General features: G+C 44.1%; 1 protein-coding gene across 1 annotated transcript in view; it reads right to left on the bottom strand.

Annotated features, from left to right (window-relative positions):
* Nucleotides 1–15,299, bottom strand: part of LOC126028556 (carcinoembryonic antigen-related cell adhesion molecule 5-like) — a 40,153-nt gene extending 24,854 nt beyond the window's left edge. Inside the window, 4 exon segments of the mRNA XM_049787513.1 lie at nucleotides 10,816–11,075; nucleotides 13,834–13,914; nucleotides 14,065–14,202; nucleotides 15,236–15,299. Coding sequence (XP_049643470.1) covers nucleotides 10,816–11,075; nucleotides 13,834–13,914; nucleotides 14,065–14,202; nucleotides 15,236–15,299 — 543 coding nt within the window.
* Nucleotides 15,300–16,377: the final 1,078 nt, after the last annotated feature.

Genomic DNA, 16,377 nt, shown 5'->3' with positions numbered 1-16,377 from the left:
AAAGCAGCATTGATGTCCCACAAAGGGGAGCAAGGAAGGACAACTGGAGTGGGCATGTGACTCATAGGGCCTCACAGACTCTACCTTGTGCCCTGTTCCCTGTGCTCCTCTCCTTGCTTATATGAATCCTGACTATAGCCCCACACTAGTACCCTCTTTTCTAATAGCATATAGGTCATGATACTGGTATTTGGATCATCTTTGTCCCCTCATACAAGGTTCAGGAGCTGTGGCCTAAATCCAGAAAGAGATGCTGAGGGGACCATGGGAGAAAGGCAGGATGGAGGACACAGAATTCAAGCCCTTGCATGGCCCCAAAATGGCCACTTGACCTCAACTATCCCTTTATTTCTGCTCTGCTGCTGTTGAGGATTCCTCAGCATGACTTCCCTAGTCAGAGGTCAGGACTCCCCACTCTCCCCTAGGCTCCCATGGGTAGCTTGCAGTGATGTTCACAGGAAACATGGCCTCCTTCTTATGTGAAAGTGACTCAGGATGGTCTGAAACAAAGAGGGATTTAGAGTCAACCAGTTCATTTTGTCTTAATAACACTCAGGATATTACTAAGACCTCAAATTTCTAACATAGATTTTTATCAATGAGTTCCACAAACTGTTAAGAAACTGTGTCATGGGCCTGGAGAGATCACATAGCAAGTAGAGGCTTGTCTTGCACAAGGCCCACTGAGGTTTGATCCTCAGAACCACAAATGGTATCCTGAATTTTACTGGGAGTAATTCTTGAGCAGAGTCTAGGAATATGCCCTAAGCACTTCCTTGTGTGGCACAGAAACAAGAAAACAAAAGAAAGATTTTTTTCAATGATCTCCTCACATGGGTTGGAGGAAAAGTACAGTTGGTAGAGCACCTGCAATATAAGTGGGTGACCTGGTTCCAATACTGGGCACCATATATGTTTTCCTCATCCAGTCAAGAATGATGCTGAATGCAGAGCCATGAGCATAAGCCCTGAACACCACTGCATGTGGCACAAACATCAGAAATGAAAAAGTAAATGAATGATACAACTACAGAAACTAATGGGCATATGACGTCATGAGGGGTCAGCCAATGCGATGGTAAATCACATACAACTGATGCAACATATTTCAAAACATCATATTCTACTAGTAAAATGTCAGATATTAGAAGTCAATTATGACTCAGTAGAGCTGAAAAATGAAGGATATTAAGCATTGATGATAACAACAGAAACCCAGGAAGTCTGGGAAAAACTGTTGGCTCAGCTCAACAGGCCTGCAAGTGTAGGCACAGACAGGCACAGTTCCTGGAGCAGCCAGTGCAGGGAGAACCCTGCTGGCATCTGCCTTGCTGAACATGGCTCCCAAAACAAACAATTTCCCAACATATTAAATCTAATTAGAAATAAAACTAATGATACTGTTTAAAGAAGTAAACATACATAAATTTGAATGTCAGGGCGAATGTAATGTCAAACACAGGATGTGAACTGATGGACTTAAAGAAGGTCTCTAATTGTTTGCAACAGTTTTTGGCCACTGTCAGTTTCCTCCTTTATTCCTCTTCATAGAAGATGGTGTCAGAAATCTTCAACAGTTTTGTGATTTTCTGTGAGCCAAAAATCATTTCCAAACCAACTTTTTGAGGCTGAATTAATAGAGCAGAGCAAGGGTGTTTTATCTTATAAGTAGTAGATACAGATTTAATCCAACAACAATAAAAAAAAGAAAATCAAAATTAAAAAGATCATTAAGGGCCAGAGAGCTAATACAGCAAGAGGGCATATAATTTGCATGCGGCAGACTGGGTTAATCTCAGTCCCCCATATAGTCCCTCTCAATGTTGACACCTCTGTGCTCAGGAACAGATGACAAGAACCAAGAAACCCTCTCTGGTTATGAAACAATAACAAGAACCAAGCTTGAAACCTGGAGTGAAACATTGTCCCAGCTTATCTCTGGAAAGAGAGGTGAGGAAAGAAAAAGAAAGGAAGGAAGGAAAGTAAGAAGGAAAGTAGGAATGAGGGAAGGAAGAAAGAGAAGGAAAGAAGGAATGAATGGAAGAAATGAAGGAATGAAGGAAAAAGAAAGGACGGAAGGAAGAAAGGAAGGAAGGAAGGAAGAAAAAGAAAGAAAGGAAGAAAGGAAGGAAGGAAGGAAGGTCTGACAGGAACTGAGTATATCATGTTAATTAGTAAGGTAGAGGAGGAGGGAGAAATGCCGAATAATTCATGTATACGGGGATACAGAGAAACAGTGGCATAGAAAGTATTGAACTGTGATGAACAAGCAAAGCAGAAGTGAGGGGAGGGTAGAAGAAGTAACAGATGGACATGGTGGAGAGTGGGCACCTGGGTGGGGGTGAGGTGCAGTAACTGGACTTCCAAACTGGAAAATCTATGGCTATTGGAAACAAGTTCTCTCAATTGCACTGACCTCTCCATGGGAGATCAGCTCCCCTGTGTACCCCCAGAGAAGCTCTGACCCTTCTTACATGGGGGCCTTTGAAAGCTGGTGGTTCCAATGTTTCTGGGTAGCATGGGAAAATAAACACTGGAATGAGGGACCTCTGAGTCTCTGTGTGGTGCTGACAGATCTCACTTAGGATCCAGCAGATCCAACCCAAGTCAGGGGTTGTCTCCTGGGAACAGGGTTCTCCTTAGCCCTGCATGGAAAGTGGGTCCCAAGGTCAAGCTTAACAAATCCCCTGAGAAATGGTGGATTCTCACTCTTGGGCCCTACTCCTGGCTTCAAAACTCCATTCCTCAGAGTCTCTGAATCCCTAGGACAGGCCCCCCCATCCCAACACAGGTCCTGGCCTCATCTGGTGGGAACTCTGTGACTTGAAGCCGTGGCAGCATTTTAAGCCTCCAATGGGCTCTGGCACTTTATAAAGTGCCAAAGGAGGTTCTTGGGCACTGAGGGGATTAGCCTTGAGACATTACCTCCTGAGGGATCGCAACTCCTACTCATGAGAAAAGTCAGAGGGGGGACAGCAGTGAGGGGGACCAGATCATCCCATCAGAAGCCTGTGGAGCCCAGTAACAGTCACCTGTCCTACCTCCAGCAAAGGCTAGTGTGTAAGCATCCTTATATGTGTGTCCACAGGTGTGTACATTTGTGTCTGTATGTTCAGTCTCAGCTAAAGGAGGGTCCTCTGGTGTGCACAGGATACAAAGTACAGAAAGAAGGGGGGCAGAAACCAGCCCAGCAAGTGACCAGCTGAGGAACCTCCTGGGAGCAGCTCAGCTCAAGGAGAGGAAGCTCAGTGGAGGGGGTGGTGGTCATACTCTCTGCCTGGGATCTTTCCTGGGAATCTGACTCTTCTCTCAGTGGAGGGACCCATACAGAGGATACCCCCTCAGTTCCAGCCCAGAGAGGGGCTGTGCACTGGTGGGGACTCCTGCTCACAGGTAAAGGAAGATATTCCTGGGTATTAGCAGGAGACACAGCTTGGGGGATTCTGGGGACCCAGAACTCTGAGGAGGGCAGAGAATTATCTGCACTTTGGGCACAGAGTAGCAGAGAGTAGCAGGGAGAGGTATTGAGTAGACCCTGGGTGCACACTTCTAAGAGCTGAAACCCATACCATGCATGTGTTGGATCCCATTGCTACCTGCTAGCCACCCTGTGCCAGGAGGCAGCACTGAGCACCCTGTGTCTGGCCCAGAGACCAAAGAGGACACTGCTGAGGTGGGGGTTCAGCAGGGAGATTCTAATGGGGAGAAGGGAGGGAAAGAAACTTTAAATTGTCCGGGAAAAGGATGAGGTGCAGCTCCGTCAAGGCTCTGAGGAAATATATGACAGGGTCCACATCCTGCGTCTCCACCACATCCAGACGCAGCGACCAGCCAGGGAACCCAGAATCCTGTCACTCAACATAATGCTAGCTATTGGTCCCAGCACTGAGAGGACAACAGGGTCACTCGGGTCTGTCCTCACAGTTTCACATTGTGGGGGACAGGAAGACAGATCAGGAGGTACCTAGAAAGTGCTGTCAGAGACTAACAAGTGTCAGGAAGAGATAGGGCTGGGAAAGGCCAGTGTGAAGAGGGGGTTCAGAGCAGGAGGAGGGAGGCATCTCCCTTGAGATGAGCCTTGAGGGAGCAGGATTTGAGCACTGAGTTGGGGGCACCAGACACTGGTGGGGAGAAAGGAAAGAGAAAAGTTTGAGGCTGAGCTGAGGGTGATCCTGCCACTGACTTTGATCACACACACACACACACACACACACACACACACACACACACACACACACACACACACCCACACACACACACATACACACACACCCACACACCCACACACAAATCTACACATCTAAATATTTGCTCCATCATTCCTTTCTTTTTTGATTAGCAGAGGTAGGGGAGATGATGGGGAGGATGATGAGATTGGGTCATTTCTGCAGCGCTCAGGGCTGACTCCTGACTCCATTTTTGGGGAGACTCCTGGGTGAGGGCTTAAGCTGGGTCAGCCATGTGACAAGCACCTTTACCCTGGTACTAAATCTCCAGTACTCCATGAAACAATTTTCTGCCCCAAATAACAAGTTTAACGTGAAGACTCTATTCCAGCCTCATTTTTTTTTAATTTTTTTATTTTTAATTATGAGAACAAGGATGCAAAGAAAGAGGACAAGGTAAAGTTACAGTGCAAGGACAATCACCATAACATAATTCTCAGAAGTCCCCTTGCTGATATCTTAACTTTGAAATTTCAGCCAAAGAACCAAAGAACATTAAGATAAATAAGACAGAATCCATGTACAATTACTTTGTCCCTCAAGTCCCCAGATTGTAACACATTATAATATTTCTTAACAGCATACAAGGTAATCTAAAGCCATAAAACTTACATAACTCCTTAAACATTACAGGCATAGTATTTTTTTACATTTCCATATACTTGCATATTAGCTTAAGTTAACCTCAAATTTTAAGTGGGTTCTTTTTAAGGATTAGAGTCAAAGGAGCACAGTAAAAATGGTGTTAGAGTGGCAATTGTTGTTTGCATAGGCCCATCAAAATATGAGGGACATGGAAAGAAATAACCTTGGCCTAAATACAAAGAGACACGACCCCTGAAGTTTCCTGGCACAAGACCAACTCTCTAAGCTCCAGGCAAGCTAGATTGTCCAATCCAAGACATTGTCTGTAGTGCCAACACACTTTTATTTTTCACACAGTCTCTGTTGTTGGTATCATGTTTCTGTATTAAAGATCCTGGAATCTGCATATCCTACATTGAAGTCAGGATGTGGAGTGTCCTCTCGTTTCACCTCACAATCAAAGGGCAATGCAGGGAGCCCTGTCCTGTAAGCAGGTCGTTGTTGTTGTTAAGTCTTCTCAGTGTTAAGGGAAGTCTCTTTTGAGCAGGTCGATGTCTGAGCAGTGTAGGGTCTTCCGTGGTAGAGGATTACTTCCAGGTGATGTTATAGACAAGCCTGGATGTTTCGTGGATGTCCAGCCTCATTCTTAACCTTCTGTACCTGCCCCCAACTGCCTAGGTCACTATGGAGTTGGTGCTGTCCGATGCTGCTGAAGGGAATTCTTGCCCACAAACTACCAGAAAAGTTTTCATGTTTATGATAGTTGTTAGTGTAGTTGTTTCTCCAACTGCACTCACCACTTTTTGTGGTGAGCTTCATATCATGAGCTTGTCCTTCCAACATCATCTCTATTGTCTCTGAACATTATTACAAAAATGTCTTTTAGTTTTCTTAAAACTCATAGATGAGTGAGACTATTCTGTGCCTATTTCTCTCCCTCTGACTTATTTCACTTAGCATAATAGTCTCCATGCCCATCCATGTATAGAAAAATTTATGCCTTCATCTCCCTTGACAGCTACATAATATTCCATTGTATATATGTATCATATTTTCTTTAACCATTCCTCCATTGAAGGGCATCTTGGTTGTTCCCAGATTCCTGCTATTGTAAATAATGTTGCAATGAATATAGGTGTGAAGAAGGCATTTTTGTATTGTGTTTTTGTGTTTCTAGGGTATATTGCTAGGAGTGCTATAGTCAAATCATATGGGTCCTCAATTTCCACTTTTTTGAGGAATCTCTATACTGTTTTCCATAAAGGCTGAACTAGATAGCATTCCCACCAGCAGTGAATAAGAGTTATGTTCTCTTCACATCCCCACCAGCACTGATTGTTCTTGTTCTTTGTGATGTGTGCCAGTCTCTTTGGTGTGAGATGGTACCTCATTGTTGTTTTGATTTGCATCTCCCTGATGATCAGTGATGTACCTTTTAACCATTTCTTCTTTGAGAAATTGTTCATTTCTTCTCCCCAGTTTTTGATGGGGTTATATTTTTTTCTTGTTAAGTTCTGTCAGTACCTTGTATATCTTAGATATTAGGACCTTATCTGATGAATATTGGGTGAATAGTTTCTCCCATTCTTTGGGTGGCTTTTGTATCCTAGTCATTATTTCCTTTGAAGTGCAGAAGCTTCTTAGCTTTATATAGTCCCACTGTTTGTCTCCATTTTCACTTGTTTGGAAAGTGGTGTTTCCTCCTTGAAGATTTATTTAGTCTCAATGTCATGGAGTGTTTTACCTGTATGTTTTTCTATATATGTTATTGTTTCAGATCTGATATTAAGGCCTTTAATCCATTTGAATTTGACCTTCATAAATGGTGTTAGATGGAGGTCTGAGTTCCCTTTTTCACATGTGCCTGACTAGCTGTCCCAACACCACTTGTTGAAGAGGCTTTCCTTGTTCCATTTTGTGTTTCTTGTCCCTTTATCAAAGATTAATTTATTGTATGTCTGGGGAACTTTCTTTGAATACTCAAGTCTAGTCCATTGATTTGAGAGTCTGTCTTTCTTTCAGTACCATGCTGTTTTAATGACTATTGCTTTGTAATACAATTTAAAGTTGGGGAAGTGGTGCCTCCTATGATACTTTTCCCAATGGTTGCTCTAGCTATTCATGGATTTTTATTGTTCCAAATGAATTTCAGGAGTGTTTGATCTACTTCTTTGAAGAATGTCATGGGTATCCTTAAAGGGATTACATTAAATATGTACAGTGATTTGGGGGAGTATTACTATTTTATTGATGTTAATCCTCCCAATCCATGAGCAGGGTATATGTCTCCATTTCCTTGAGTCCTCTTTTATTTCTTGAAGCAGAGTTTTGTAGTTTTCTTTGTATAGGTCCTTTACCTCTTTAGTTAAGTTTACTCCAAGTTATTTGAGTTTGTTTGCCACTTCTGTGGATGCGATTGTTTTATTGGGGTTTTTTTTTTTGGGGGGGGGGTCACACCTGGCAGCACTCAGAGGTTACTCCTGGCTCTATACTTAGAAGTCGCTCCTGGCAGGCTCGGGGGACCATATGGGATGCTGGGATTCATACCGCCGGGATTCGAACCACCGTCCTTTTGAGTGCAAGGCAAATGCCTTACCTCCATGATATCTCTCTGGCCTCAGGATTGTTAATGTGTATTTCTTTTCTATCATTATAGGTGTATAAGATGGCCATTAATTTTTGTGCATTATGGTGATGGGTGGTGTTCTTTACATGACTGAAACCCAAATACAATCATGTATGTAATCAAGGTGTTTAAATAAAAAAATAAATAAAGAAAAATTTTTTGTGCATTAATTTTGTAGCCTGCCACTTTGCTATATGAATCTATTGTTTCTACTTTATGGTTGAGTCTTTAGGGTTTTCTAAATATAGTATAATGTCATATCCAAACAGTGAGAGCTTGACTTCTTTCTTTTCTATCTGTGCTCTTGATATCTTTTTCTTGCTAATCACCATGGCAAGAACTTCCAGCACTATGTTTAATAAGAGTGATGAGAGAGGGAAGCCTTGTCTTGTACCAGATTTTAGAGGAAAGGTTTTTAGTTTATCTCCACTGAGAATAATATTTGCCATTGACTTGTGGTAGATGGCCTTTACTATATTGAGAAAAGTTCCTTTCATTCCCATCTTGCTGAGAGTTTTTTTTTTTTTTATCAAGAATGGGTATTGGACCTTATCAAATGCTTTCTCTGCATCTATTACTATGATCATGTGGTTTTTATTTTTCTTTTTGTTTATATGGCATATTATGTTATTGATTTACGTATGTTAAACCATCCTTACATTAATGAAATGAAACTTACTTGATCGTGGTGTATGACATTCTTTTTTTTATTTATTTATTCGGTTTTTGGGCCATACCCAGCAGGGCTCAGTTGTTACTTCTGGATCTGCGCTCAGAAATTGCTTCTGATTCAGGGGATTATATGGGACTTTTGGGATCAAACCCAGGTCTGTCTTGGGTTGGCTGCATGCAGAGTAAATGCCTTACATCTGTGCTATAATTCTGGATCCAGTGCATGACTTTGTTGATGAGGCACTGGATCTTATTTGCCAGGATTTTGTTGAATCTTTGCATCTGTGTTTATCAAAAATATTGGCCTGCAGTTTATTTATTTATTTATTTATTTATTTATTTATTTATTTATTTTTTGGTCACACCCGGCAGTGCTCAGGGGTTATTCCTGGCTCCAGGCTCAGAAATTGCTCCTAGCAGGCACAGGGAACCATATGGGGCGCCAGGATTCAAACCGATGACCTCCTGCATGAAAGGCAAACGCCTTACCTCCATGCTATCTCTCCAGCCCCAGATATTGGCCTGTAGTTTTCTTTTGTTGTAGCATCTATGTCTGGCTTTGCTATCAAGGTGATGTTAGTTAGCTTCATAAAATCTATTTGGGAGTATTCCTGTTTCTTCAGTTTCATGAAAGAGCCTGAGATGATTGGTAGTAGTTCCTCTTCAAAAGTTTGAAAGAATTTGTTAGTGAATCCATCAGGGCCTGGTTTTTGTTTTTGGGGAGACTTTTAATTACATTTTAATTTCCTCAGTAGTGATGGGTCTATTTAGATACACTACCTCATCCTTATTTAACCGTGGAACGTTATAACAGTCCAAGAATTGACAGTGTTAGAGGGCAGTACCTAAATTCAATTGCACCTTATTATCATGGTGCCAGAGATAGTATCAAGGTTCAATTACTTGCAGCATCACATCAAATTTCTGTATCACTTCTGAGTACAGAACCAGAATTCCCTGAGCACTGCCAGGTATGGTCCCAGACACCCACCCACAGCAATAATGAGATTAGGTGATGGCCTTTTTGGGTCTCTTGGCTGGATACCATTGAGCTTTTCATTGGTCGCATCTGATCCTTCCGTCTCTAGAAGGGAGAGGGATGTCACCACCCTGAAGAAAGTATACCTGAAGATAAAATCTGGAAATAGCTCATGATCAAAACTTTGAAGTGATTAAAGCCTTTAGGTGGGGGCCTCTGAAATAGTACTTTGTTTTTTTTTTCTTAACAGAATAAAACAAAATGTATTTAAAATGTATATGTTAATGAGCAGGGGACCACCTAATTTTGCAAAATTGAGGTTAGGAAACTAATTTTTGCTTAAATGAGGCCAGGAATCAATTTAGTCATAACAGCTAAATTGAGTAGTTAATTTTTTCTCTCTTTTTCTACTTTTATAATAATTTATTCTTCAAAATTTTAAACATGTTTGCAGTTGGGACTCACTCATAAAAGGAACAGCCCCTTCACTTGTGCAACATTCCCACCTCCAATGCCTCCCATCTCCCTCCTTCCCCATACTCTGCTTATATGTATTTGAGACAGGTATTATACTTCTTTCACTCATAGGGCTTTGGAGAACCAGAGGATGTGTCGAGAAATATCAGACTTTGTCTGCAGGCTTCACAGTTCAGTGCTCTCTTGGGATGGTTCCCAGAGGAAACTATGACTATAACCAATAGATCTTGTGGTGACCACAGGAACTCAGAATAAAACAGGGGGCCTTAAACATGAAAGTATGTGCTCTATAGTGGATATAGTGCTTGATCCTCAAAAATAAATAAATACTATTTTGAAAACCATGTGCTCTAGGTCTATGTGTTAAAAATCACTGACTCCTGACATTTTCTCCCCAAAATCTTCTTTTTGGCTAAGACCAACACGTTCATTTGGAAAGGTCTGGAAGATGGTTCAAAGATTAGGACACATACCTACCTATGTCTGAGATGGTTTTGATTTATAGCACCACATGCTCCCCTGAGCATCTCTGGGTATGGATTCGGAGACCACACATACTGCAGGATACCTGGGATCTTCAGCACTGCAGGACTTGAGCAGTGTCGAACCATAAACATTGTAGAACCAATGACCTGACTGAGTGAGAAGTTCCATTAGAGACACTTGAAGTCATAATTATTGCTTGGAAAGGTTCCTCCCAAATAAAATAAAAGACATCACTAAGGGCCTGGGAATATGTGGAAGTGTAAAGATGCTGGTCATGGTTGCAGGAGCCCATGGTTTGATCTCAGGGGCAGTGCATAGTATCACTCGGGTCCTGGTCTGGTTGTGGTGCTCCAGTACCAAATGTGAATCATGGCACATGCACCAGAACATGAGTCTGAGCACCACTTCCCAGGGAGCCACTCCAGACACCTCGCAGCAAGCAAAGAAGGAGGCAAAGGAATTGAAACACTGGGTTGTTCCTGCTGAAGTTTAATCTGTCAATAACCATCCACAGCAGTGACTTAAGATCCAGCTCTTCTCTTTTATTTGGTACACAAAGGGATACGGGGAGGCAGAGGACAATTCATCCTGGGTCAGAGAACTGCTCTTCAAATCCGAGACAAGGCGGACCTACTCCTGTGGCTAAGATCAGGCAGCTCTTTGGGCTCTGTAGCTGCTCCTACTCCTCAGTGCCCTTTTATAAATGGGTCATGCCCTGGGCGTGGGTCAGGCTTGGGAATTCTGGGTATCACCTGCAGCCTTACTTGGGCACTTCGACGGGAACTGATGCGGTTAGACACCTCACATTGGTAGTCCCCCCAATCGGCCCTGCTGACAGGCTGGAGGGTGAGGGTCCTTTTGTCCACAGATAGCTTCCTCCTCTCTGTGGGCTGTAGTTCCTTATTATTGAGGTACCACCGAGTGGAGACCCCAGTGTTACTTGTGAGGCAGGTCAGGACTACGGGGCCGGCACCTTCTCTCACTGTAGAGTGGGTGGCTTGAATGGATGGCGGGGCCACTGGCTCTGTGGAGAAATGGGGTGGGGATGATCAGAAGGGCTGGGACCTGGGCTCACTCCTTCTCTATCACCTCAGTTTCTCTCATCCATAGTGGGTCTGCAAAGAGCACTGGACAAAGGATTGGCCTCTGAGAGGAAAGTTTATTCTTCCAGAAGAAGATCAGTGAGGAGAGGGTACCCCCTCCCTTTGACTTCACATTTTCTTGGGGTTTCTGATCAGAGCCCACATGAGCTTCAGGTAACTCTGTCATGCCATCCCATGTGTTCTACATCTCAGTTATGGCAAAACACTGAAAGCTTTTCCACCCAGACCAGGAACAGACCAGATGTCAGTTTTCTCAGTTCTGTCTATCTAGTACAGACATCTACTCCTGAGAAAAAAAGAACTAAAAACAGGGCTAGAAAAATATAGTACAGTGGGAAGAATTGTCTTGCATGCAACTCACCTGGGTTTAATTCCCTAAATTCCACATGCCCTCTGAACATGTTCAGGAGTGGTCCCTGAGCACAGAGGCAGGTAAAAGCCCTGGGTAGATACAGGTGTGGCCACAAGAAAAAAAAGTACTAAAATGCAGCAAAATTGGAATGACAAGTAAAATTGACTATATTTGCAGATTGCATTACTTAGAAACCCTTAATTCATAGAAATGTTGTATAATTTTTTTTGGGGGGGTGCCACACTTAGCAGCACTTAGAGCTTACTCTTGTCTCTATACTCAGGAATCTCTCTTGAAAGGCTCAAGGAGGGGCCAGAATGGTGGTGCAAGTGATAGGGCATTTGCCATGCATGTGCTAACCTAGGACGAACTGTGGTTTGATCCCCCGGCGTCCCATGTGGTACCCAAGCCAGGAGCAATTTTTGAGCACAGAGCCAGGAGTAATCCCTGAGCATCACCTGGTTTGCCCCCCCCAAAAAACAAAAAAGCCAAACAGCCAAAACAAAACAAACAAAAAAAGAAAGGCTCAAGGAACTATATAAGATGCTGTGAATTGAACATAGGTTAGGTACTATCAAGGCAAATGCCCTACCCACAGTTCTCTCTCTCTTTCTCTCTGGACCAAAAAGTGTTATTTGAATTTAATAAAGCAAATAAATATAAAGGTTTCTCTAGGTAGAAAATTCACATGAAGTATCAGTTGTATCACTATTTGCTAGCAATCATCAGGAATTAAGGGGCTGGAGCATGAAGTAAGCACTTAGCATCATGAGCTCTGTCTCAAAACCAATCTTAAAAAATGAAACTTAGGGTCTGAAGTGATAGCACAGCAGAGAAGGTATATGCCTTGCTCAGAGCTGACAAGAGTTCAATTCTCAGCATCCCCATGGTCTCCGAGCCTGCCAGGAGTAATTTCTGACCATAGAGCCAAAAGTAACCCCTGAGCACTGCTCAAAAACAAAACAAAACACAATTAATTTTTTTTGTGTTATAATAACATGAAAAGGAAACAAACACAGGATGGGCTTCAGCAACCCAGCACCTTTCCTGTTCTCTCTCTAGGGAGGGCATCCTGATCTGCCTTAGAGTGCTGGAGTGTGTGGGCCCTTTCACCTGCTTACCCCTGAATTAATTGGGCTCGGTGCCTTATTATGGGACTCCCACTGACAGTTTCCTAGAGGTGGGGTGGTTCCTAGCCAAGAGCTCTTCTGCCCTGAGCATCCTGGGCTGCAGCCTGGAACCAGGTGTCTGAGCAGAAATGACACAGGATGCCAGGTGTGGGTGGGACTGGGCCTGTCTAGCATCAGGCTCAAGAAGGGGCAGTTTTCCCAGGTGCTCAACATGACTGACTGACAGTACTCCGGAGATGGTAGAAAAGAGTCTTTGAAGGATCTAGAAATAGGAGGGGACAGGTGGGAGCTGGTAGGTTCAGCAATAGAACCAGGTTCTCTCTTTGGCCTCAGTGTCTTCTGAGGCTATGTCAGTCTATCCTGAACTTCACAGACCACAGCAGGTGCAGAGAATGACTGTGGGAACCCAGAGAGTAGGAATTGTTGAAAGGCTGGTCTCGGGGAGTTTTTGTTCAGCAGTTATGAAGTAAGGACTGCAGAAGTTAAAGTGTGAGAGGATGTGAGAACATCCTTAGTCCTGTTCCAAAGATCTGAGACCATTTCTGGGGTGATTCTCTTAGGAATACATGCATAGAGCCAGGCATAAGCCCTAAGCATTTCTGGGTGTGGGCAAAGAACAACAAAAAAGCAGGGGGAAAATAAGGAAGGATATTTTTCTGCTTGTTTTGAAGCCACAACTTGTGGTATTTCTACCTCCTGGCTCTGAGCCATGGCTGACACCAGATCAGGTGCGTTGGCACTCAGGGCCACAGGAACCTGTGCCCCTAATAGTCCTCCAGGAAAAGCCCAGCTCTGGATGGGCTCCCTAGAGCCCTTGTGGGGCATCCCAGACTGAGTTCCGGGAATACTGGGGTGCTCTTAGGTCAGTGTCTGACTGACCCCCACAGAGTCTTTCTTAGGGTCTTACAGTTGGGGGCTCAGTGACTGGACCAGGGTAGTCCTCCCTGTGTTGGGTAAATTCCCAATAAGTCTTTTGTGAGAGGGGAGTCTGCAGGGCCCAACTCTGGGAAGGACCCGAATCTTTCCCTTCCCCTGTGGGTTCTGCATAGATGCTCAAATGACCCAAAGGGGGAGCATCATGTGTGTGGGGTGTGTCAGCCCATTCAGGATAGAATCTCATGTAATAAGGGAATTAACCTCTCCTCACCCCAGCACCTTAGTTTAGGGAGGGCCTTAGTTTAGGGAGGGATCACTCACTGTAGACACGGAGTTCTCCCTTTCCATATTCAATGTCACCATTCTCTGTCAAGACTTGTATATGGTAGGTCCCCGTGTCTCCTATGGTTAGATTCCGGATCAGCAGGGACCCGTTGGAGCAAAGCATCTCTCTGCCGCTTTGTGCAGGCCCATTATTTATATTTTCTGGGTTTGGTTTCAATGATACAATGTTGTTGTCATGTCGAATTTGCCCTCTGAACCAGTCTAAACGTAAAAACTTCTCTGGCACTTTGCGGGCAAGTAGAAGAACTTCCTTCCCTTCAGCAGCATCGGGTGGCACTGACTCCACAGGGATATCAATGAACTGCTGGGCAGTGGTGGGCAGGCTCCAGAAGGTTAAGAGTGAGGCTGGAATAGACAGAATCTGTGTTAGACCTGTTATTTGGGGTAGAAAATTGTGTCCTGCAAGCTGGAGAGATAAACAAGGATTCAGGCACTTTTCTGTCATGTAGCAACTCATTTGATCCCAGCCCCCCAGGAGTGATGCCTGACCATGAAGCACTGGTGAGGCCCAGTCCCTTCACCCTTTCATCTTGCCGCTGCTAAAAGGAGTGAGATAGGGTCCATGTGAGGGAGCAAATGTTTTCTCCTCTAGATCTGGGTCAGCTACAGGACCGCAATTTTTTTTCTGCCATATTGGTGGTGCTCTGGACTTAGTCCTGGATCTTTGCTCAGGAGTCCTTCCTGGTAGGACTTGGGGGAATCCTATGGTATCTGGGGATCAACTCTGTAGGTTGAATGCAAGGCAAGCGCTCTACTCTCACTATGGGTCTGAGGGACTGGATGTAAAAACACCCTCACCTCAGACCTGACTTGTTCTCTGTCTCCCCAGTGCCTGCCTCCTCCTCCTTCTGTGACCTCAGATCCTGCTCTCTCAGGTCCTGGGGAGTTGCCTCCTCCTCTGCTCTGAACCCCTCACTTCACACTAGCCCATTCCAGCTCTGTCTCTTCCTGACACTTGTCCATCCCTGACAACACGTTTTAGATGCTCCTGCTTTGTCTTCCTGCACTAAGGATGTGAGCCCTTGAGGACAGACTGGAGTGACCCTGTTGAGAGTTTTTTTTCTCTCACCCCTTCCAAGAGAATCTCCCTGCTGTACCCCCAACTCAGCACTGTTCTCTTTGGTCTCTGGGCCACAGCCAGGGTGCTCAGTGGTGCCTCCTGGCACAGGGTTGTAGACCCAGCAGTGCTGAGATTCAACACATGCAGAGTGTGGGGTTTAGCACTTGGAACTGTGCCCTCAGGAACCCTTCAAAACTTGACGCTGCTCCCCTGTACTCTCTCCAAAGTGCAGATTATACTTTTTCCCTCTCAGAGCTCTGTGACCCTAGAAGTGCCCAGCCTGTGTCTCCTGCCAACCTTCAGGAAAGACCCCCTCACCTGTGAGCAGGAGCATGTGCCAGGGCACAGCCCTTCTGTGGGCAGGGGCTGAGGTGGGCTCCATGTGCTACAGTTGCTGGGTTCCTTAGGCCAAGAGAAGAGCTGGAGGTCCAGAAAGGTCCCAAGGATAAGCTGCTGCCCTTACAGACAGGCAGACTGAGCCTTTGCTTCCTCTATTTGACCTGAGCTCCTCTGGGAGGAGTCTTGGCTGGTCACATGCTGGGGTGCCCCCTGCACCTCCTGACCCTTCCATCCTGTCTTGTTGACACCTTGCCTCCCAGGTACCATCCAATTTTTTTTCAATTTGTAGAAAGAGATAGAAATATGATACATAACAAAATGATTCATATTCTATGGTTCTGTTAAAAAATAAAGGAGAAAAATAGAAAGCCCCCATTTAGAAGCTATAAATATACATTTAAAAGAAAAAAAAGAAAATAAAAAAGGGGGATGATGTGGCAAGTTTTGTTTTTGTATAGGTATAGCAAGTATCAGAGAAATTGAAAAGGACATTCCAATGGCCTAAAAGACACAGGATGTCTCCCCCCTTGACGCATACTCTCATGTGACTGACTATAGGTTTTGGACATGTTCATTGTCAAACCCCCAAGGTCTTTATGGTGCCAGTAAATGTTGTGCTGAGTTGTAGTTGTCAAAGTCAGTCCTCTGTAATTAGAGATCTTGGTTTTTGCACAGATCCTAGGATGAAGTCTAGGATAGTGTATTTCATTATGGTCTCAGGAAAATTTCTGCTCAGTGGTGGTTTTTGTAGTCAGCCTTCTGTAATTAGTGATCTTGGTTTTTGCACAGATCCTAGGACAGAGTGTCTTTTGATTACATCTCATCTGTAGTTGAGTGCCAGAGCAGTATTACGGACTCTGTCTTGGAAGGGGGGTGATTTATGGTGCTGCTGCAGAAAACTGTGCCAGTTTTAAGGTTGTGATCTAGGGTTAGTTGTTGAATAGTCAATGTCCGATCACATGAGGTCTAAGTCAAGTCCCCATGACAAATATTCAGTGTGGAAGGCATCCCTGTATTATAAAATTTAAGGGTTCTTATACCTATTAGATAAAAATTTATTGATATACATAAGACTTTCCCATTTTAGTGTGCCTATGCAAAAAGGTACAATGCCATATTAT

This window comes from Suncus etruscus, chromosome 14 (assembly GCF_024139225.1).
Source record: "Suncus etruscus isolate mSunEtr1 chromosome 14, mSunEtr1.pri.cur, whole genome shotgun sequence".
NCBI classification, from domain to species: Eukaryota; Metazoa; Chordata; class Mammalia; order Eulipotyphla; family Soricidae; genus Suncus; species Suncus etruscus.
Note: the sequence above shows the minus strand (reverse complement) of the source record. Positions and strands in the feature narration are given on the sequence as shown.